We start from the raw sequence: 23,190 nt of genomic DNA, 5'->3' as shown, positions 1-23,190 counted from the left end.
AGAATACGGACGATTTTTAGCTCTTCTGAGCCGAAGGCTCAAAGAGCTAATCATATAGCCATATGTCTGGCGTGCGGTGTGCGTCAACTTTTTGGAAAAAGGGCTATATCTCAAGAACCCCTTGGCCAATTTTTGTCAAATTTGTCACAGGGCATCCTTGGTCCAAGGGCTTTCATGTGTACTAAAACTAGGGTTCTGACCCTTTAACAACGGGAAATAATTAGGAAAATGCAAACAAAAGTAGTGGTTGCTAAAAAATCTTCTCAAGAACAACTAGGAAAATTATCACCAAACTTATGTATAAGGATGAGGATAGGCTGTAGATAAAAAGTTGTTCAAGGCATCATCCTGGGGCAAAGGGTGTGGTCTCAAGGTCACTTCAAAGTTGACCTTAAATTTTGTTTTGTTAAAACTTTGATATTTTGCTTAGTATACTCGTTATTCACACCGCGGCCATTTCGAATCGAAAACGAGGCTCGGAACGCAAACAATGGAATCCAGCACTATCAGCACTAAGTCAGCTTGGAGTAAAAACCTTCAACATGTCCCTCATATTACTCAGGATAAAGTGGAGAAGTGGGCAAATGAGACTGCCAAAATCCCTAGATCCAAACAACAGAAGGGTTACGGCAACTTTATAGAAGGTTTTATACATGAAGTCGAAAGTAAGTATAGCTCTGTGGACAGTATCACTATGACTATACAACGCTGACAATATTAAACGGTATTTGGTAGTTGGATGGTTTTTTTTTTAATTTCATAGATAAAACAGTATGGGAAAATAGCAGCTAAGTGACTATGAATATTCGTGGATTATGATTTTAAAGTTCTAAATACACCTTTATTTGTTGCTGATTTCGACCGAATTTCCTCTATATATCAGCTGTTTATCAGGAAATAAGAATTTAGCTGGAATTACTTTTCCTATGATTATGCTACATGTATAGTATATATTCATTGTATCTTACTTGCTTAAGATATCGAGTAATGGAGTATAAAATCAGTGGAGAATTAGGATTTTATATCATTTTGTCTCTTGCTTTAGTACAAACATGTGAGGATGTAGTGCGTGTCAGAGCCAAGGCATTCCCATCGATGAAAAAAAATAATCCACCATATAAGTTAATGGTTCGCTAGTTCAATAGTTTAATTGTTGGTTGTTTCATTTAGTTCACATTGATTTTAAGTATTTGTTTGTTTGTTTTTTGGAAAGGGAGGGGGTAGTTTTGTGTATGTGTGTTTCTTTGTTTCACTATTGCAGACCAGAGGTATGTTTTAAAGGGAAAATAATTATTTGAATTATTCAAAACATGTCTAGCAGTAATGAATGATAAGTTTCAAATAATTGCAGAATAGTCAACCATTTTTCAATTTACTTGAAAAATACATATAAAAATTTGTGATATTTGCTTATTTTGACATGTCATTAAATTAAAATGCCGATGGTCATTTCATTTTCAATTGTAATTGATTTATTATTTTTTCCCTTTTGAAAGTTTGCTTATTGATCCTAATATTTATATAGAAAACACAAATAGATAGGGAGGTTCAATGATATGATATGAATATTTTGTGTAATATGGTAATAAGCCAAATGTTAAATTTAAACTAGGGGGCTATATACATGAACCCCTGATACACTGCAGGAAAAATATTGGTTAATTGTGATAGATGTATTGTTATTGTTCATTTCAAATGTGTTTTAGTACAGATTGACAAAAAAAATTAAAATTATATAAAAACATTTTTTCTTTTGCAGGTTGAGTTTTGTCGAACGTCTTCAGACATATTGCTTTCACAATGTAAATGTAAAGCTGGGAATGGGCACTGTAGTCATGGTGTAGGATTATTGTACCTTTTGTGCCACTATTTAAGGTATCCATTATCAAATTTCTCACATTATATTCTTATTTTTTTGTAATTTAACAGTTTTAAGAAACATACTGTATTTATAATTTAAGTTCATAATTAATTATTCTAAATGACTTTCATTTCTAAAATCTTGAAAAACATGTTTAAGTTAATGCTAAAGTAAAGAAGCCATACTGCAGACAAATGATGATATTTTAAAAATTATTAAGCTAGTAATAAGGCCATTTTTATTACACTTATAAGCTACAGAACAATGCATAAGATTTAGTTTTTAGTGCACATGAGCTTAAAGCTCAAGTGAGGTTTTTTGATCACTTTGTCTGGTGTCCGTCTGTAAACTTACAGCATGGCCATGAATACTCATATTATTATGCATGCATCCCCAGGTAGTGCAGGTTCAAGCGTTCTCAATCTGACTCGATAATACACGATTAAACAGGGGATTGTCATAATTGGTTTGATTACTATTTAATCCGGTTTAGTTAAGTTGCATAATTTGCATAAAGTTTATGCCTAATCCATGCATGATATATAACACCTTTTTTTATTCCTATGAGGATATGCAAAGTTTACAGCTTACATAGGCAAGATGATGTTTGACCATGTGACCTTTGCCTAGGAGTTTGAACCAAATTTTAAAACTTTAACTTTTCTCTTAACTTCTGAATTGTGAGTGATGAATCTTTTTTTATTTTGTGTATGTATACATCCAACGTGACAAAACCTTTCTTTTGGTACCAGATTTTAAAAAAAAAAAATCACAATAGCTGTACAACAGCAGGGCCAAGATGACTTGTATGAGCTATGTGACCCATGAACTTCTTGTTAAAAATCTAATCCTCAACAAAATAATTTGGCTTTTTATATACTTATTATATAGACTTGGTCTGAAGGCTGTACCACCAATGCAAAGTAAAACGTCTTTACCGCAGACCTGGCATGTTCCCCAGAGAATCGAGGGTTTGGAACCAAAACCAGTACATAGTTTAGAAATATGCAAGGTATTTTTTTTATGATTCAAATTTATTTGCATGAAGGATTTCTTAGTCTTGTCCACTGAAAGGGGGGGGGGATACGACAACCAGACTTGAAACCATAATCATCTCCAAATTCTTTTTTCATTTAAAAATTACCTGTTTACACTCCACACCTGCAAATACTGGACCATTGAATCCAAGTCTACATAATTATAATATGAGCTGTCTTGGTGAATGGTGATTGTTATTAAAATTAAGATTGCTGATGTAAATAACTATATATATATATATATATATATACGTATACTATATGTGAAGCTGAGATATTAAAAGAAACCTCCCTATTTTCTCTACATTCAATACTGAGTCTGTAAAGGTCAAACAAACAATTTTGAAAACTAATGCCTAAATAAACAGATAAATTGTTGTTCTTTGATAAATTTCATATGTTCCCTCCATAATTTTACAGGTGAATCCTAAAAAGCAACCACCTAAGAAGAAAAGGCGGGTCACTGAAGGTGTCCTTCCAAACATATACTGTCCGGTTAAAACGATTCCGTGTGTACAGTTTAAGACGACATTACTTGAGCAGCTCACAGCCATGAAGAGCGATGCACAGATTTTACGCATTTTATCTACCGACAGTTCAAGTGAAACAGAGTCTCTATCTAAGTTTGGACCAGTACCCAAAGGATCTGTGCTTTCTTATCAACAAAAACCACATATCTCTGTTGATGATATAATAAACCACAATGAACAGCAAGAATTCCCTGATTTATTACTTCCAGAACAGCCTCGTCATTATAACAGAGTGTTGAACAATGCAGAACATGATGGTTTCATGGGCATGCACATTGATCGTCCTCATGCGTTGGAATTGGAGGAACAAACGCGATTGCAGAGTGTCACTAAGTTATGGCACAACATTCGTCGGCATAGGTTGACCTCGACAATGTTTAAGGACATATGTGCAAGGAGGGCAGATCATGAGAAGTTAGCTGTGCGTCTTTTAAAATCCAAAAATATACAGACTGTTGCTATGAAATTTGGCTTGCAAAATGAACCTGAAGCAGCAAAATTATATTCCGATATAACTGGAAATAATGTGTACTTGTGTGGCTTTGTTATAAACCCAAGTTCTCCGCATCTTGGAGCATCACCAGACAGAAAAATATATGACCCAAATTCTGCATCACAGTATGGACTTCTAGAGATCAAATGTCCGGACAAAGATTCTTTTCAAGAATGCGCGTACCTTAAAAGGACCAATGATGGGACATACAAACTCAAGCATTCTCATCAATATTACTACCAAGTGATGGGACAGATGGCACTTACTGGGCTCCATTGGTGCGACTTTTTTGTGAAATGTAGACAGGATTACCATAAAGAGAGAATAAACTTTAATGAAGAGAAGTGGGAAGAAATCAAGTTGTCTCTGGACAGATTTTACTTTAATTATTTCTTGCCCGAAATTGTCAGAATGATGTAAATGCATTTATTACTTAACATCGATGTCAGTAATTGCTGCTCAGAATTTATTGAACATAACAGTATACAATACTTCATAGTGATTTTTGTAATCTTGATGTTGCCAGAATTGCTTTTACCTCTATAATTGGTATATGTAATTTAATTTCAGCAAGGCTGAGGAATATATATCATGAGACAACTTGCTATAGTACACTGTATTCCAATAAATATATACCTCTGTAATTTTCGTAATTATAATGGTCATTGCTTATCAACATAAAATTCAAATTTGCCTCGATGTAATCTACTCATAAATAAAAACTTTTTATTTCTTCAAATATTTATTTTATATCACATGAATAAATTGTACACATGTAAATGTATGTGCACTGAAAACGTGTACTGCTATACAATCATAAGTTTATAATTGTACTGATAACAAATTGACAATACTCATTGAAGACATCTCTATAAAACACTCTGTAAAAATGACATATTAAATGTATTTTTTTTTTAAACCCAGGTACTTTAGAATTTCACATGTATATATTCAATGTTTTTATAACAGCTATAATGTACAAGGTCTGAAAAATGTCAAGTAAAAGCTGTGAGAGGAGTTGATTGCACAAAGTAGATACCTATTACAGGGAAGCCCACCCGCCATTCACCATACCATAAGACAGATGCACGTGTGCAACTCGGTCAAAAATTAAACAGTATTATTGGAGTTGTGAGATTGATCACTGTTCGTTATCTTCACCTTTCATTAATAAGATTCCTAGTGCACGTAATCACATTTAACTAGAATAGAGGTCCTCTGAAATTTGTTAGTATTGCACAAACAGTCCATATCTGATTAATGGATGAAGCTAAATTAAGAGGAATGACACCATCAAATATATGATATTCTTTTATCCGCCTTATAGCTCTTTCAACATGAATACGAAGGCGTGCTATTTCATGCGTAAGTGCTACCTCCAAAGCAGAAAATTTACCCTTTTCACCAAGAAAAGGAGGTATTACCAAAGAAGCTTGTTTTTTCTCTAATAAGTCCTCAATCAAAAACCCTTTATCAGCCATGACTTGGTCATTAGGCTCCAACAAATCCAAAATTCCTGACAATGCAGTAATAGCTTTATCACTAATGTTACCTGTGTACATTGAACTAATAAATGCAACAGCACCACAAGGTGTAATCCCAATTAAGCTTTTAAATGTTGTGTGACTTTTATAATTCGAGTACATTTCAGAATTTAATACTTTTGAGCTAGGAGTTTGAACTTTAATTTCTGTACAGTCCAAAATCACTCTAACATGAGGATAAGTTTCTTGAAAACATTTTGGCATGTTACTGTCAACCACACAACGAGGTGGCCATAAAGGTAAACTACCAAGCATTGTATACAAATAATTTGCCCATGTTATTAAAATTCTACTCACTGAAGACTGAGATATGTTAAATCTAACAGCCAAGTCCTGTTCTGGAAAACCCTGACGAACTCTACATAGGAACATAAAAAACTGATCAATTAGTGGCAATGCTTCATTACGGATAGCATTTAACTTCATGTTTTCCACATTTGAGGAATGTCTCTGCATTTGCGTCCACCTGATCATTGTTTCTGCTGTTGGCTGAAGAGCAATAAACAAACATTTTAAGGTTTCATAATTTTTAAAACCAGTGTAAAAGTTAATCAACTGGGGATCTGTGGTGAATCGTTCTACAGAAAAAAGTCTCCTTTCTACTGCTACAAGCTTTTCCTGTAAATCCTTAATTTCCTCTTGGGCTGCCTGAAGTTGGTCCTTGGTTGTAGTATGGACACTGTAATCATGGTCATTTGTGACAGGTGGTGTTAATCCAGTCTGATCCACAAAACAAGACGATAATTCTGGCTCTTCCTCAATACTGCAATTGTTATCCTCTGCAGATCGTACTGGTGACCTAAATGTAAAATGTTGAAAATTCATTTTTTTTAAAATGCCAAAGAGCATCAGAAACAATTAGTCCCGACCAAACAGTGAGGGATGAGGACTCCTCATTAACAAGTACAAAAAAATTTCAAAAAGCAGAACATTGATACAAAGATCTAAAAATGTATTTTTCTTTAATATCGCATACGTAAATATATGGAGGGGGTGTTGGTGTTAATGCCAACCTTTATTTTTTTATTTGAAATTGCCACCTTATGGATTTCAGACTGAGGGGTGGGGTTAGAGTATATTTTTTTTAAAATTAAACTTTTTAAGTAAATTTTATAGTAGAAATTTCAATAAACAGTGAATTCATTATCAAAAATATTAAGCTTGTTAAACTGAATAAAATATATTAAAAGCCATTTTGTTAATATTTTTAAGCGGGTATTATTTCAATGAAGCAAAAGGTAATTCCAAACAAAAAAGGCCTTTATTTTGGCCCAGTTTTAATTCAATTCAAGCTTCAATTGTATAACTTTGTGAGGTTGTCTAAAAACCCCTCAATGGGGCCCTCTACTGATAAGTAAACAATTTATAAACAGTTTTAAGTCAATTTAAAAGTTTTTCACTGATCTTATATACATCTAAACATTTGTTAACTTACATGTTTTTCAATGATCTTCTAAGTGGCCTGATCCGTTTAACTGGTGAATTCCAAGCAAATATGCTTGGTACACTCCCTGGTTTTAAAGACCGTATTCCATTCAATGACCGCCGTACTTCAGTTGGAAGAAAGTGGGCTGAACAAACCCTTGTTGCATCTGATATCTAAGGAAAGAACAATATACATAGTAGCACTAGAACCTGTAAATTATATGCTGTCGAGTATTGACCAATTTTGTGTTTTAAATTTGGTCATTTAAGATATTATCTAAATCAAAATTGCAATAAACAAATCTTTTTATTCCATATAATCACACCTTATTTGGAGGTGCTCGTAAACATTTTTGGAGTGCTTGTAACAACATGGGCACTTTTGGGGGCATGGGTGACAAATTATTGGTGCTCAATACTTGGAGTGAAATGTTTTCTGGGCGAAGTCACAGAAATATTGATGTTAGATTTTTGAAAATTGGTCAATTTTGGGCAGTTTTTGTCCCGCACCAAAGGCTCCGGGGCTGCTGGAGTCCTGAAATTCACAGTTTATGTCCCCCTTGTCCCAAAAATGATTCAATATATGCCAAATTTGAAAAGAATTGGACTAGTAGTTATCGAGAAGTTAAAAATGTTCAACTGTTACCGCACGACGACGGACGACAACCAATATGCAATAGGTCACTTGAGTAATCTCAGGTGACCTAATATATATAATGAAATTGTTATAAAAGACCAAGTACCTTCAAACTGGTTCAATTACTAAGTGTTAAACATATCAAAGAATTGATTAATTTAGGTAAATACTTGTAATTAGCATGTTTAAAAAGAGATGCTTAATATAGCTTTTGTTCTATTTATGTATACTCTCCTGTGTGATGTTTGTTTATAAATATCATATTTATGTTATTCTGTTTTTGAATCTGGTGAGTCATATAACTCATGGATAATAAAGAACTATCATGCATGTACCTGGACAGAGTTGCTGGACATTAAATAAACAGTGATTTAAATTAGGAATTGGGTGACAGGTGCTGCAATGTACAGAGCAGGAGATTTACCTTCATTCATTCATTAATTTTATTTGCTCAAACCACAATGAAAATGATGCATTTATTTAGGTACAATACAGAATTTTCATGAATCAATACATGTAACGTCAGAGGAATATATATACATGTAGGTACCTACAACTAAATACAGTGAAATATACATAAATATGTACAAAAACTTGAGAAAGCGTGTTAAGGAGACTAATTCGTATATCTTTAAAATAAACATGCACAGGTTTTTAAGGTTTTTAACCAGGGTTGTGCCCCCGGTTTTAACCGTCCCGGCCAATACTCCCCAAGTGGTCAATACTGGTCAATTGTGATTTAAACTGTCCATTTTCATATTTTTGTACATTTCTTGCAAAGATAAATTAAGTCTTTTTATTATATGGATCAATTGTTGATTAATATTTTTCATTAGATAATCAAATGTAATTTCATAAATTTAATATATTTGGTTTGCTGAAACTGACCGAAATATCTTCAGTACCTATCAGAGGGTCACAGTTCTATAGCATAGCTTGACGATTGGAGACAGACCTCTTAATACATGTACCTGGGCAGATTAAGAATAAAAGGTAGCTGGACAGTACCTGAGCACAGGAAGCAAAGTTGACAGGTGTTAATAAGCACAGACTGGGACCAGAGATGACCAGTGTGCCTGTTATTGTTATGAAAACATCACCAACTCACCCCCTCAAATGTTTATTCAACAGTTAAAATGAAGATTAATGAAACAATACTTATAGGTAGTTCTTGTTAAACTAAGGAATTTGAACAGACATTTTTATTCGGGGGTGATATGGTATTGACACCTTCTTATATTATTGCACACAAAATTATCGATTCCTGTTTATACATGTACGTAACTACTCACTCTGAAGTTTTCCCCTATATCCCTCCGAATTTTAATAATCCATTCCTTCCTTTTGATCTTATCCGATGGGAATTTGTGGAAGGACAATTCCCTCTTGAGGTCATAACGGGAATCGTTGTTGCAAAGCGGGACACAACAGTGATAAGCCGTACCGGTACTGCATGTACTTGTGTTACTCGCCATCTTGTTTGCGTTCCGAGCCTCGTTTTGAGATTTGATGACGCAACCCGTGAATAAAGAGTATAAGGACTAGGATCATCAAATTTTCTTAGTTGATGCATCTTAGGACCTAATATCATGTTGTCTCAAAAGTAGGTCATGGTGACATACTTTTTGAATTTTGCAGGTATTTTGATGCATATCTTGGACACTTTTGAGCCTATGATCATCAAAAGTTGTCAGTTGATGGATCATGGGACCTTGAAGTGCGTCATGTGAAAAGTATGTCACCATGACCTACTTTCTGAATTTTTTGGCTTATCATTTATAAATACATTTTAGGTTGTTATTTCAGATACCGAGAGGTTTAGAATAATCAAACCTTGTAAGTTGATGCGTCTAGAGGCCTCAAAACATATTTATATAAATAAAAGTAGGTCACAGTGACCTACTTTTTGAATTTTGCAGACATTCAAATTTCACATTTTCAATTTTAGATGCATATTTTGGACACTATTGAAAGCTAGGATCATCAATCTTTGTCAGTTGATGCATCTTGAGTCTTCATAGTTTGTTGACCAAAAAGTAGGTTACCGTGACCTACTTTTGGAATTTGACGGCTATATTTTAATATTTCAGATACTATTTGACTTACAAATATCAAACTTTGTCAGTTGATGCATGTTGACTAAAAAGTAGGTCACCGTGACCTATTTTTGGATTTTGACGGCTATATTTGAATGTTTCAGATAATATTTGACTTACAATCATCAAACTTTGTCAGTTGATGCATGTAGAGTCTTCAGAGTGTGTCGACCAAAAAGTAGGTCACTCTGACCTACTTTTGGAATTTGACGTTTATATCTGAATATTTCAGATACTATTTAACTTCAATTATCAAACTTTGTCAGTTGATGCATCTGAGTCTTTGGAGTGTGTCGACCAAAAAATAGGTCACTGTGGCCTTCTTTTCGAATTTGACGGCTATATTTGAATACCATTTGACTTGTCAGTTGATGCATCTTGAGTCTTCAGTATGTCGACCAAAAGTAGGTCACCGTGATTTACTGTTGGACAGTTACATTTAAATTTTCAGGTACTGTTTGACTTAACATCATCAAACTTTGTTAATTGATGAATCTTGGTTTGTGAGAATTTTTGCCTGTTCTACAATGTATCAGAAGAGCGATTCTAAGCCCATGGGCCTCTTGTTTGTTTATTCAGTGACTCACGAACTTACTCGTCTTCTGAAACAAACATACTATATTTTGATCAGTTATAACACCCGAAAACGGGGGTAAAAATCATCTTCGCTTGCCATGGGTTTTGGGTCCAATGTGCTCTTCGTGGACTGAATACATTTTACTTGCGAAGATGGAAAAAATAATTTTAAAAATGCCTAGATTGTCCGCTTGCATAAACATGTATTACGGTGGTAAAAAAATCTAGTACAATGAAGACGTGTATGTAGTAATATAGATTTTGTATTTATTTTTATTTTGACTGAGGGGGTGTTAGATAGTTACAGGCACGTAACATCGTTTAAGAAAGGGCGGGGGGGGGGGGCAGTTCTAACTCGCGCCAGCCGAAAAATTTAACACGAAAAAAAAAAGGAAATTGAATATAACTGAATGAAGTGGAATGGTTAAGTAATAAAACGAATATTGTACATTTTAAGATTTGATTAAACTTCCCGTACCTTTATACAATTACTGATGCTCTCTCTCTCTCTCTCTCTCTCTCTCTCTCTCTCTCTCTCTCTCTCTCTGTTATAGATTTAGTACTGCTGTATAGCGTGTATGAATGGAAGCAACTAAAATGCAAATCGTCAAATTATTTTGTCTATATTTTTTTCGTGAACTAGTTGCATTTGACACCGATATTTTAAAACATCCTTACAGTTGACTTGGATAGGTCCATGTGGCGACCTATCCACTGCATACTTAAAGAAATTGAATTCGAAAGGGGAATTGGGACAGTTTGAGTGGATGACGACCACCACCCACCACCGCCATCACACACATGTACACAATTTAAGGTTTTGAAGATTTAAGCACCATTTCATGTTGCTATTGTAGGCTTGATTATTAAATTAAGATATATTTATATAATATAGCATTCAGTCCGTCTGTCATAATTTAATTTTACTTGTAACATGCAATTTGATTTGTTGAGCACGCTGAAAGACTATTTGCTTATATTGTATAAATGTAACTTGGTATGGGGACACACCTCCTTGACAACCAAGACGACACTACTCTTCCTTTTCTAATTTTACATTAGACAATGGAACACTGATACGTTAATATGCCTTCGAACTAGGCCTATGAAATTGAAAATCAACGGATTTAAACGTGCACAATAAATACTGTATTGTCTGATCCCCCCCCCCCCCAAAAAAAAATCGACCCCAAAAAACCGCAGTCTTTGTTTTCAAGTAAAGTTACATGAAAAAAACTCTTGACATGTACAACGATATCATATGTGAAATTAAAAAAACCCGGTATATCAAGTATTTTCAAAATTGCTATTTCATATGGGGGTTACTTGATCCGCCTATAGAAACATAAAATGCGTCATGAATGTCTTACAACAGATGACGTCATGTCTCATCGATAACATGTGGATCGCTATCTATGAATTGCTTACATAATTTACTGTGTCGGATTTAACTGGCGACAATGCTGCATGCTATGGTAAGTCATATTGTATGTCATATTGTAGTTTAAATCTTATTTTGAATTCCTTTTTTCCTGACCAGGCCATGCTAATATTCAGCCCGAAACTTGGATACTCTAAATCAAAGAAGGACTTGCTCCCAATGTACGTAAAGTTAGGTTAAATAAAACAGTTATTTGGAATGTTAACAGTCTAAAGCTGCGTAGTAACAATTTTCTAAAATAAATAAAGCAAAAATTATTCGATATGATATCAGTACCATACAAGAATACTTTCGTGAAGCCTGAATATTTCCCGATATCCCAAAGTGGAAGAAGACGCCATATACCTTACAGTTACTAAGCCTAACAGTTTCAGTAACTGTTGTTTCGTTTAATGATAATATTTATGATAACAATATAAAACTACCAAAATTGTAAAGTTTTTAAGCAACGATGCAATGAAGATGTTATGTGAACGACTTTAAAAGATGAAAACAACTATGTATTGAAAATGAACATCTACGGTAAAGGGGCAAAACAAGCTGCAACCGAAAACTATTGTTAGGTAAGGGAACTTCCCTTGCTTTAAAAATAAACACCGAACTAAAATGACCTATACATGACATGAAGTGAAACAAGAGATGTTTGTAAAACACATATGCCCCCCATGGTGCAAAATTAAAAAGGATTATACACACACACGTCATTTAATTGAGAGTAGTATCATCAATTCAAAATATTGAGCAGACAATATCTTCCTATGTCAAGAGTGGATTGATCATGTGACCTAAAACTCAATAGGGGTCATCAACTCCTGAAGATGTACCAGTGTACCAAGTTTGATGTCTGTCAAGCAAAGGGTTCTCAAGATATTGAACGGACAGTATATTTCTATGTCCAATTTGACCCTTGACTTTTGACCATGTGACCTTCAAATAATTAGTAGTCATATTCTCCTGAAGATGTACCAGTGTACCAAGTTTGATGTCTGTCAAGCAAAGGGTTCTCAAGATATTGAGCGGACAGTATATTCCTATGTACAGTTTAACCCTTGACCTTTGACCACGCAACCTCAAAATCAATAGGTGTCATCTTCTCCTGAAGATGTACCAGTGTACCAAGTTTAATGTCTGTCAAGCAAAGGGTTCTCAAGATATGGAGCAGACAGTATATTCCAATGTCCAGTTTGACCCTTGACCTTTGACCATGTGATCTGAAAATCAATAGGGGTCGTCTTCTCCTGAAGACGTACCAGTGTACCACGTTTGATGTCTGTCAAGCAAAGAGTTCTCAAGATATTGAACGGACAGTATATTCCTATGTCCAGTTTGACCCTTGACCTTTAAACATGTGACCTCAAAATAAATAGGGGTAATGTTTTTCTGAAGATGTACCAGTGTACCAAGTTTGATGTCTGTCAAGCGAAGGGTTCTCAAAATATTGAATGGACAGTATATTCCTGTTTAGTGTGACCCTTGACCATGTGACCTCAAAATCAATAGTGGTCTCCTGAAGTCGTATCAGTGTACCAAGTTTGATGTCTGTCAAGAAAAGGGTTCTCAAGATACTGAGCAGACAGTATATTCTCATGTCAAGTTTGACCCTTGACCTTTGACCATGTGACCTCAAAATCAATAGGGGTCATCTTCTCTTGAAGATGTACCAGTGTATCAAGTTTGATGTCTGTCAAGCAAATGGTTCTCGAGATATTTGACGGACAGTATATTCCTATGTCCAGTTTGACACTTGACCTTTGACCATGTGACCTCAAAATCAATGGGGGTCATCTTCTTCTGAAGATGTACTGGCGTACCAAGTTTGATGTCTGTCAAGCAAAGGGTTCTCTAGATATTGAATGGTCAGTATATTCCTATGCCCAGTTTGACCCTTGACCTTTGACCATATGACCTCAAAATCAATAGGGGTCATTTACTCCTTAGGATGTACCAGTGTACCAAGTTTGATGTCTTTCAAGCAAAGGGTTCTCAAGATATTGAGCGGACATTATATTCCTATGTACAGAGTAGATTGACCCTTGACCTTTGACCATTTGATCTGAAAAACAATAGGGATCCTCTTCTACTCATAACTAACCCACATATGAAATATCATTATCATCAAGTGAATGGTTCTCAAGATATTGAGCGGACAACACATGGTCTACAGACCGACCGACCGACCGACCGACAGGTGCAAAACAATATGCCCCCTCTTTTTCAAAGGGGGGCATAAAAAACGTAGTTTGTTTCTCCATAAAATACTTAAATCAGCCATATTATCTGTAAATATCAAGTTTACCACCACCAACGCATTATAACCGTAATATTTTTCAGCAATCCGGAATATCGTTTTTTGAAAAATAAAAATAGTGCTCCTAGCTCGCCCTAAAATATTTTTGCATTTTTGGGCAATTAAAAAGGTTTATATTATAAAAATACTTTAAATACTTTGGGTGAGATGAAGCCAGCATGGCAAAACCTTTACAAAATAACCAGTTTTTGGTGACAAATGACAAAAATACAGTACCATAGCCGGTTCTAATATGTATACAGCTTTAGTTGTGCTCCTATTTTTAAAATCTAACATGTTTTTTTAAACCCCAGATTCTGATACATATTTATAACACCAATACTCCTATTCAACATTTACTTTCATTTTTGAATATTTTAAGGGCCATATTTTGGAGTTTGTGAATCAGGTTCTTTAACGTATTAACTATTTTTAGACATTCGACAGGGGATGCTCACTCCTCCTAGGCACCTGATCCCACCTCTGGTATGTCCAGGGATCTGTGTTTGCCCAACTCTCTATTTTGTATTGCTTATAGTAGTTATGAAATTGATCACTGTTCGTTGTCTTCACCTTTCATTGACTAACAATATTCATTTCCATTCATATGTGGGATCAGGTGCCTAGGAGGAGTAAGCATCCCCTGTCAACCGGTCACACCCGCCGTGAGTCCTATATCTTGATCAAGTAAACGGAATAATCCGTAGTCAAAATCAGTGTGCCAAGAACGGCCTAACAATCGGTGTGAAACACGTCAGAGCATTTTACCCAATGATAGGTTGTATTGGCAAAGTAGATCGTCATAACGACCATAGAATTTGTGAAATTTTTACTTTAAACAAGACTGTTGCAACCCCTGCACCATCAACTTGTTTGTCAGTAGCCTGCCTCGATTTAAAAACTGACCATACGCAGAACAAGCTCTTGCGTATCGAATCAGTTGAGAAATATTAACAACATATGCAGGTGATGATGGAATATTGCTATATAAATATGGAGAAGCTGAAATCACCCCGTTTGTCATAAAGTTGAGTTGTTAGTTTGCCGTAAATATCTACTTTCAATAAAATATCTAATGAAACGTCGTCAGTACATGTATATTTTTAATGTCCAGTTGATTGATTGATTGATGTTTTTCGCCACACTCAACAATTTTTCAGTCATATGGTGGCGCCCAGTTTTTATTGGTGGAAGAGAGAACCCAGATACAATGTACCTGGGAAGAGACCACCGACCACCGACCTTCCGAAAGTAAATTGGGAAACTTTCTCACTTACCGGCGCGAGCGGGATTCGAACCTGCGTCGACAGAGGTGAGAGGCCGAGTGATTCTGAGCGCGATGCTCTAACCACTCTGCCACGGAAGGCCAGATCAAGATTTTTTCTTCTAATGTAGAAGCTTTTTAATGTATTCTGCCTTATAAGAATAAAAACAGTTCAGCTAACAATGGAGCACAATTTGTGTTCATGGAAATTCTAACAGACTATTGGAAGACCTAATCACCAAAGACTACTTAATACTGTCAATGAGAAACTCAGGTATGTGTTTGATTTCAACTTCAGAGTATTTGTGCATAGAATCAGAGCGGTGTTTAAGAAAGTGAATTTTTGGATGACTGAGCACAGAATATGAATATTCTCGACTTCCATTTTACTGAAAAAGTGGATGTCTATGATGTCTTTTTTTTTTAACCTGATCTTTAATTCATCGTGAGAAATGGTCGTGTTAAGTGTTGAAAAATTATGATATGTTACAAAGCACAGTAATTTCAAATGAAAGGCGAAGGTGAATTAAAATATTTACCAATATTCAATAAGTGAACATACGCGCGGTGGCATCTTTGCATCATTATATATTAGATGATTGAAATATCCAAAACTAACTTTTAAGGAAATTTCATTAAAATATCTTCAAAATAAAGAAAGACATTGATTTATGAAAGTGTTAAACAATCCGAATTCAGTGCAAGTTTAATTTAATGATAACACAGAATTTCACTAAACCCCTTACAAAACAGTTTCATCGCTAGATCCAGAAAATTTTCTACCCAACGAAAATTTTACTAACGAAATTATTAATTGCTGTGAAAGAGGAACTTAAGACGTTTTATGCTACAACATACACGGGAAGTGGTGGGAATCAAACATGCATACTCATAATTTCTATAAAAAAATATGTTTAGTCAATTTGAAATTACAATTTTTTTTTTCAAAATCAACATTATCAACACTTTTCATCACTATTCCTCACGAAAAAGTAAGGATTAGGCTTTTTGACATCATAGAGAGCTGCTTCTTTAATGAAAATGGAAATCAAAAATACTTATATCTTGTAAGAACTTTATTTGTTGAACACAGTTCTGATTCCACGCACAAATGATACATGTATGTAGTAGGTATTAAAAATACCAAAGTTCTTCATAAACAGTACTTACTTAGTATTGGAAATCAGGTTTTCCACGTAATCTGGTCGAATTCCCATGAACACAAATTGTGCTCCGTTATTAACTGACGAGTTTTTGTATTGTTATAAGGCATGCTTTATTCACAAGAAATGTCTTGCTGTGGACTTTAACTTGACATTTAGATATATCGACACCAATTTTTATCTACAAACAATATTCACTTTAGTTCATGTGTCGATTTGATATATTCCAATAAACTGCAAATAAAAATCCCCACTCTTCCACATTTGAATGTTTGACTGAAAATATTGTTGTACATTAATGGCTAACAAACAACTTTAACAAATGGGATGACTCCTGCTTCTCCATCGTCAGTTTCCCATATTCATGCAACAATTTTTCTGCATGAAAGAAAAAGATTACGAACAGTGATCAATCTCATAAATCCTACAAGGAATACAAAATAAATTGTGCAAACGTGAACTCCTGGGTACACAGAGGTGGGATCAGGTGTATATGGTGTTTATGTCTCTCAACTGATTTGATACATGAGGCCATGTTCTGCGCATGTTTCATTTTGAAACCGAATCAAGCTATTGACAAAGTTGATGTTACAATGGTTTTAACAATCTCGTTTGAAGTCAGTATTTTACAAATCCCATAGTCGTTATAATATTTGCAAATACAGCCCGTCATTAGTTCAAATACTGTCTCACTTGCTTCATACATGTACCAATAGTTAGACCGTTATTTACATAGTTATTTTGAGTACGGATTACTCTGTTTCGTAAAAAGATATTGGGCTTACGGCAGGTGAGATCGGTAAATAGGAGATGCTTGTTGCAATCAAAATCAGTATTTAAAGAACAGTAATAAAAACATCAGACAGAATTTGACCTAATGGCTGGCTGTATCTGCAAATTTATTTCAATCATTATGACGATCTAGAATTTTCCAAATGCTGAACGTAAACAAGAAACTTCTGTAACATCAACTTATTTGTCAATAGCCTACCTTGGTTTAAAAATTGATCATAAGGAGAACATGTTCTCAAATCAGTTGAGAGACATAGACTGGGAATAATGTTATATTGATATGGGATGTTGTCATTGAAAAAACCATCTGTTTGTCATACAACTGAGTTGTTAGTTTGGCGTCAAAATCTACAGTAAATGAAATATTCAAATATGAAGCAGATCTAGAAAACTCTTGGGTATCTTTTATTTTGATTAACTGGGATATATGGAATCGACATTTGGATAAAAATGAGCATTGTTAATAGATCGTCGTCGATATATATAAACATCAAGTTGAAGACTACAGAAATATATTTTTCTCCTCAAGCAGAAGCTTTTGAATAATTTGTTTCATAAGAATGCAAAAACAGGCCAGTCAATAAACACAATTGGTGCCCATGGGAATTCGGAAAACCTGTTAAAGTTGATCAATCCTCATGTGACTTATCAATATTAACGTAGATCCATCCTCATGTGACTTATCAATATTAATGGTTAAAAGTAGAAAAACTTTATTAATTTCCACTCAGTATAGTTTAATTCAATTAATAACCAAAAACAATGTATATGTCACCACCTTTTTAAAGATGTCAGACATACAAAAACAGAAGTATACATCAATATCAGAAAATCACACATTTTCGTTAAACAGAATAATAAAAATAGATAAAAACTTGTTGAAATGACAAAATTTAAATATCAACAGTTTTAAAACACTGCTAATTCATAAATATGTATAGATTAATTGTGGATATTAGGGAAACCAATGTATAATAGACAGCCAGTAGAGGAAATTCTAGCATAGGAATTATTGCCCTTGACAACATTTTTTAAATCATGAATAATTGATTATCTATGGAAAATATAAACTTTTTCAGTATTATTAGTTTACCAGATATTTTATTATATCCAGTGAATAACCTTCCTTAGAAAGATATATTTCTATCATGTGCAAAGTTTAATTTATTAAGATTTTGGCAAAAACCTATGACATCACATGAGGATCGATCAACCTTAATGGTTGACAGTGGAAAAAACTTCATTAATTTCTACTCAATATAGTTAAAATTAATTCATTACAAAAGCTAATATGCATGTTGCCACATTTTACATTTTTAAAGATGTCAGATACACAAAAACAAAAGTATATGTTAACATAAGAAAATCACACATTTTCGTTATACAGAATAATTGGAATACATAATGAAACTTGTTGAAATGACAAATTTTAAATGTCATCAGTTAAAAAAAAACCTGTTAATTCATAAATATGTATAACTTAATTGTGGATATTGAGGAAATCATGTATAATAGACATGCAGTAGGGGAAAATACCAGCATAGGAGTTATTGCCCTTGAAAACATTTTATTATATATAATTGAATATCTCTTTTTTATGCAGTTAAAAATAATTCCTCTTAAAGATATATTTCTATCATGCGCAAAGTTTAATTTGATAAAGATGTTTGCAAAAACCTATGACATCACATGAAAATCGATCAACCCTAATTAAAGACTACGTAGATATTGTTTGTGTAACAGAAACACATTTGAGACACCCTTAGGTATTTTTACTTCCGATATATAGCGATAAAAAATTCTGATATGATATTTTGATGTTTCAGGTATAGAACTAATATTTGATATGGTTTCCAAGAGTCTTCCCGGAGGTAAACCCCTATTTATGTTCTCTGTGCTGCTGGATAATACAGATATGATTTTGACCAAACACGGCCTTCCGGAAAATGAGCTTTATTTCCTCACAATGCACAAATGGTACCTCAAGTATCCAGACAAAAATCACTTTGTTGAATTACAAAAGGTGTTGACCACATTTGAGCGAGAGGATGTTGTTGAAAAAATTAGGAACTTCAAGAAAGAGAGGTTCAAAGAGTTCACAATTTACAATGGAAATGAACACCTGACTGAGGCGGATTTCTGCGTTGTAAGTGAACATTTATCGAACGATTTTCGCTGTTTGATAAGATATCTGGGATTACCACAACATCATATCAATAGAATCGAGGTTGATAACAATGGTGTACAGAAACAGATAATTGAGTGTTTACGAGAAGCAACTCAACTTCGAGTCTTAAATCGACAAGACTTGTGCGATGGACTCGAGTACGCTGGCCACTATCGTCTAGTCATTAAAGAATTAAATGAAAAATGGAAACGTCTGTAAATGTAGCCCAGATACATATAATGACTCAATGTATAAGTATAGTTTACTTTGATATCGAGGGTCTGCATAGCTATGTTTCTCCATTGAAAATGTTAACAATCACACATGTACAATGTATCACTTGATTTTCTATGGAATTTTTCGAAGTGTAAAAGGAAAATGGACAATGGCGAGTGGTAACCACAATTCTTCCTGCAAACATAGGCTTACTTCATGACCAATATTCGTGGTACCTTTTATGTAAAATACTCGAATTTGATTGACTGCGAAACGTTCGGAAAAAAACCTTGTGGGAGTAAAAAGTACACCTTCCAGACTAATAGTCTTTAGCAACAGGAAGCATTACTTGACAACGAGTGTTATTCCTTTTCTCAAAACATCGATTCAAGATAATTTAGAGCATCTAGGTCTACAGCTAGTACTTGTTATCTAAACAACATGTACATGTGTTATTTGTTGCATCCCCTGTCGACCGGTCACATCAACGCTTTTCAGGGAAATGTATAACAACAATATACATGTTGAAAATTGTATTTATAATGATTCATTCACGAACTACTTTCGATCATTGGACGCAAATCAGTAGAACTAGTGTATTGTGTATTAGAAGTCTCTACCATATATATCACATCACCATTCGTTGGAGGTGATGTTTGTTCGACAGGCACATTTAATTGCTGTTTTCGACGTAAATGGCAGATGATATACAATGCGAAGACTAATATCACAAACACACTTATAAGTGTTAGAATTGATATCACTAGATCTGTTGTAATCCTAGTGTGTAACTCGTCTTGATATCCATTGCCAAAATTCGATGTACCTGAAAAACCGTAAATTCAGCAATCCTTGATACATCATTGAAAGATGGTACAGACATAGATACAATGTACATGTATCTTAAGATCTTTTGAGTAGTATATCAGTACATATATTCGATTTTAAGATATAATTCGTGTTATTAACAAATTATATTATTTTAGCTCTTGTGTACCATACCTGGTAGATTTCGTTGTACTAAAGGTGTTTTTGTTGTAACATGAGAATTCCACATCGTTGTTTGAAATGTATGCTCCGGTTTTGAAAATGTTGTCAATGGATTTACTGTTGTCGAGATCAACTCTGTCAAATCAGCTGAAGGACACATTGTTAAAGATTATTGTTTTGTTCTTCCTTAATACAGTAACAATTATCATTTTCTCACAAGTACATATAGACCGGAAATTAAACTTAAAGGAATACTACAGAAAGTATTTATACGATACAATGTACACATGAAAAATGATTGTTGTCAAAATACCCCCAAAACAGAAATTTTGCCTTTACCACATTTGGAGACATTGCAGTTTTCCCATTTAGTGTTTGTGTCTGTAGTGTAACACCAGGGCTGATCATGATCATAATCTCTGCAATAATTTTCCCAAGCGTTCGTCCAACGAGAATATTTATTCCTGTGGGAGAACCGCGAGGACCATCTTTTACATATTTTGCCAGAAAATGTTGTAGAAAAATTTCCGTAATAGGGTTCACCTGGTCTATAGCAATTTTCTGAAAAAGTAATGAAAATTTGCAATATAAACACACACACACACACACACACACACACACACACACACACACACACACACACATATATATATATATATCTATATATATATATATAACATTTAGGATAACTTACAAGTATGATGTTTACCCCTCATTTATCGATACGTTATCTATATTCATCGGCACTGTAATATATTAATTACCGTACAATCTGTATTTCATAATCACTATTATAATATGATTACCATGACAACTATTCTTTGGTCCCGTCCATGTCAGGTTGACGGCGCACTGTACAAAAAGCTGATCATTCCTCGATATGAAACCCGAATTACATTTATATACCAGGGTAGTTCCAGCTGGATAATAACTGCCTCGTATGGGTTGTTGGGAATTTGGAATTTCTGGAGCTTCGCCACACCCATCTACATAATACAGCAATTATGTAAAACTCATATTCTTGAATGGTTTGAGCAAATACTTACATGCTGTGTTTGCGAGGGATGCGATAAATAATTCTATCCAATAACTATTGATGGCAAAGGTAAAGCAATCTTAAGTTACTTGGTGACTTACTTGATCTCATTTCGCAGATAGTCAGTTTCATATCTGTACAATTTCTCATTCCTATTGTTCCGTTTGAAGTAACTACCATACAGCCCGTGTCCTTTAGTCGAGTAAAATTACGGTTACGTGTCACGTGATAACTGCCCCCTGAATACTTTTCTAAAAATAAATCGACTTTTAACCAATACACTCTAAACATCTTACACGAAAGTATCATCATACATGTACGTAACATACTCGGATAATTGGTAAAGAATCCACTTATATATATCCATGTAATGTTGCACTGCATCCACTACAAAATACCTACAATAGACATTTGATCTTTTTTCCGAGTAATTCCTAAATTGTTAAACATATATTTGCTTACCGTCGTTAATTTTCAACGGCATATTCTCTATCCATGCCTCCAATCTGAAATAAAATGTCATACGTAGATAGAAATACAATGTCATACGTAGATAGAAATACGTCAATCATAGATAGAAATACGTCATACGTAGATAGAAATACGTCATACGTAGATAGAAATACAATGTCAAACGTATATAGAAATACAATGTCATACATAGATAAAAATGCAATGTTATACATAGATAGAAACACGTCATACGTAGATAGAAACACGTCATACGTAGATAGAAATACGTCATACATAGATAGAAATACGTCATATGTAGATACAAGGTGAAGATAACGAACATTGATCAATCTCACAACTCCTATAAGCAATACAAAATAGATAGTTGGGCAAACACGGACCCCTGGACACACCAGAGGTGGGATCAGGTGCCTAGGAGGAGTACGCATCCCCTTTTGACCGGTCACACCCGCCGTGAGCCCTATATCCCGATCAGGTAAACGGAGTTATCCGCAGTCAAAATTAGTGTGCCAAGAAAGGCTTAACAATCGGTATGAAACACGTTAGACAGCATTTGACCCAATGATAGGTTGTATTGACGAACTAGATCGTTATAACGACCATAGAATTTCCGAAATGCTGACTTCAATCGAGACTGTGGAAACCCCTGTACCATCAACTTGTTTGTCAGTAGCTTACCTCGATTTAAAAACTGATTATACGCAGAACAAGCTCTTGCATATCGAATCAGTTGAGATATATAAACACCATATGCAGGTGATAATGGAATATTGCTACATATATATTGGAAGTTGACGATGGAGAAGCTGAAATCATCCCGTTTGTCATACAGATGAGTTGTTAGTTTGCCGTTGATGTCTACTTTCAATAAAATATCTAAGTATGAAGCAGAAATAGACGACTCTGTGGTGTCCTTTATTTCGAACTCACAGGGATATATCAAATCGACATATGAATGAAAGTTATTATTGTTAATAGACGAAACGTCATCGATATATCTAAATGTCGAATTGAAGGCCACAGTGAGAGATTTTTTCTTCTCACGTAGAAGTTTTGAATAAACTCTGCTTCATATGAATATAGAAACAGGTCAGCTAACAAAGGAGCACGATTCGTACCCATGGGAATTCCAACAGACTGTTGGAAGATCTGATCACCAAA

General features: G+C 34.5%; 3 protein-coding genes across 4 annotated transcripts in view; 1 reads left to right on the top strand and 2 right to left on the bottom strand.

The window, feature by feature from the left end:
- The first annotated feature begins 414 nt into the window (after positions 1-414).
- Positions 415-4,660, top strand: LOC125653246 (uncharacterized). The gene is made up of 4 exons (XM_048882612.2): positions 415-665; positions 1,760-1,875; positions 2,753-2,873; positions 3,319-4,660. Exons 1-4 carry the CDS (start codon positions 654-656, stop codon positions 4,339-4,341), a joined length of 1,272 nt encoding a protein of 423 aa, XP_048738569.2. The 5' UTR covers positions 415-653; the 3' UTR covers positions 4,342-4,660.
- LOC125653256 (uncharacterized) lies at positions 3,877-9,055 on the bottom strand. 2 transcript variants are annotated; one of them, XM_048882631.2, is made up of 3 exons: positions 8,820-9,055; positions 6,901-7,064; positions 3,877-6,264 (listed from the first exon to the last, which is right to left on the bottom strand). In XM_048882631.2, the coding sequence occupies exons 1-3, from the start codon at positions 9,000-9,002 to the stop codon at positions 5,124-5,126; spliced, it is 1,488 nt and encodes a 495-aa protein (XP_048738588.2). In that variant the 5' UTR covers positions 9,003-9,055; the 3' UTR covers positions 3,877-5,123. The 2 variants fall into 2 exon arrangements, with proteins under 2 accessions (XP_048738588.2, XP_048738589.2); XM_048882632.2 differs by lacking the exon at positions 8,820-9,055 and adding an exon at positions 7,217-7,969.
- A 6,597-nt stretch (positions 9,056-15,652) lies between these two features.
- LOC125653240 (uncharacterized) overlaps positions 15,653-23,190 on the bottom strand; it is a 49,079-nt gene continuing 41,541 nt past the window's right edge. The window contains exons 17-22 of the mRNA XM_056145749.1: positions 22,018-22,061; positions 21,657-21,806; positions 21,326-21,505; positions 20,859-21,080; positions 20,532-20,666; positions 15,653-20,355 (exon numbers count right to left, since the gene is read on the bottom strand). Coding sequence (XP_056001724.1) covers positions 20,081-20,355; positions 20,532-20,666; positions 20,859-21,080; positions 21,326-21,505; positions 21,657-21,806; positions 22,018-22,061 — 1,006 coding nt within the window. The 3' untranslated portion in view covers positions 15,653-20,080. The remainder of the gene's footprint in view (positions 20,356-20,531; positions 20,667-20,858; positions 21,081-21,325; positions 21,506-21,656; positions 21,807-22,017; positions 22,062-23,190) is intronic.

The sequence above is a fragment of the Ostrea edulis genome, chromosome 7 (genome assembly GCF_947568905.1).
Source record: "Ostrea edulis chromosome 7, xbOstEdul1.1, whole genome shotgun sequence".
NCBI classification, from domain to species: domain Eukaryota; kingdom Metazoa; phylum Mollusca; class Bivalvia; order Ostreida; family Ostreidae; genus Ostrea; species Ostrea edulis.
The sequence above is the reverse complement of the archived record's forward strand: the minus strand, read 5'-3'. Positions and strand labels throughout refer to the sequence as shown.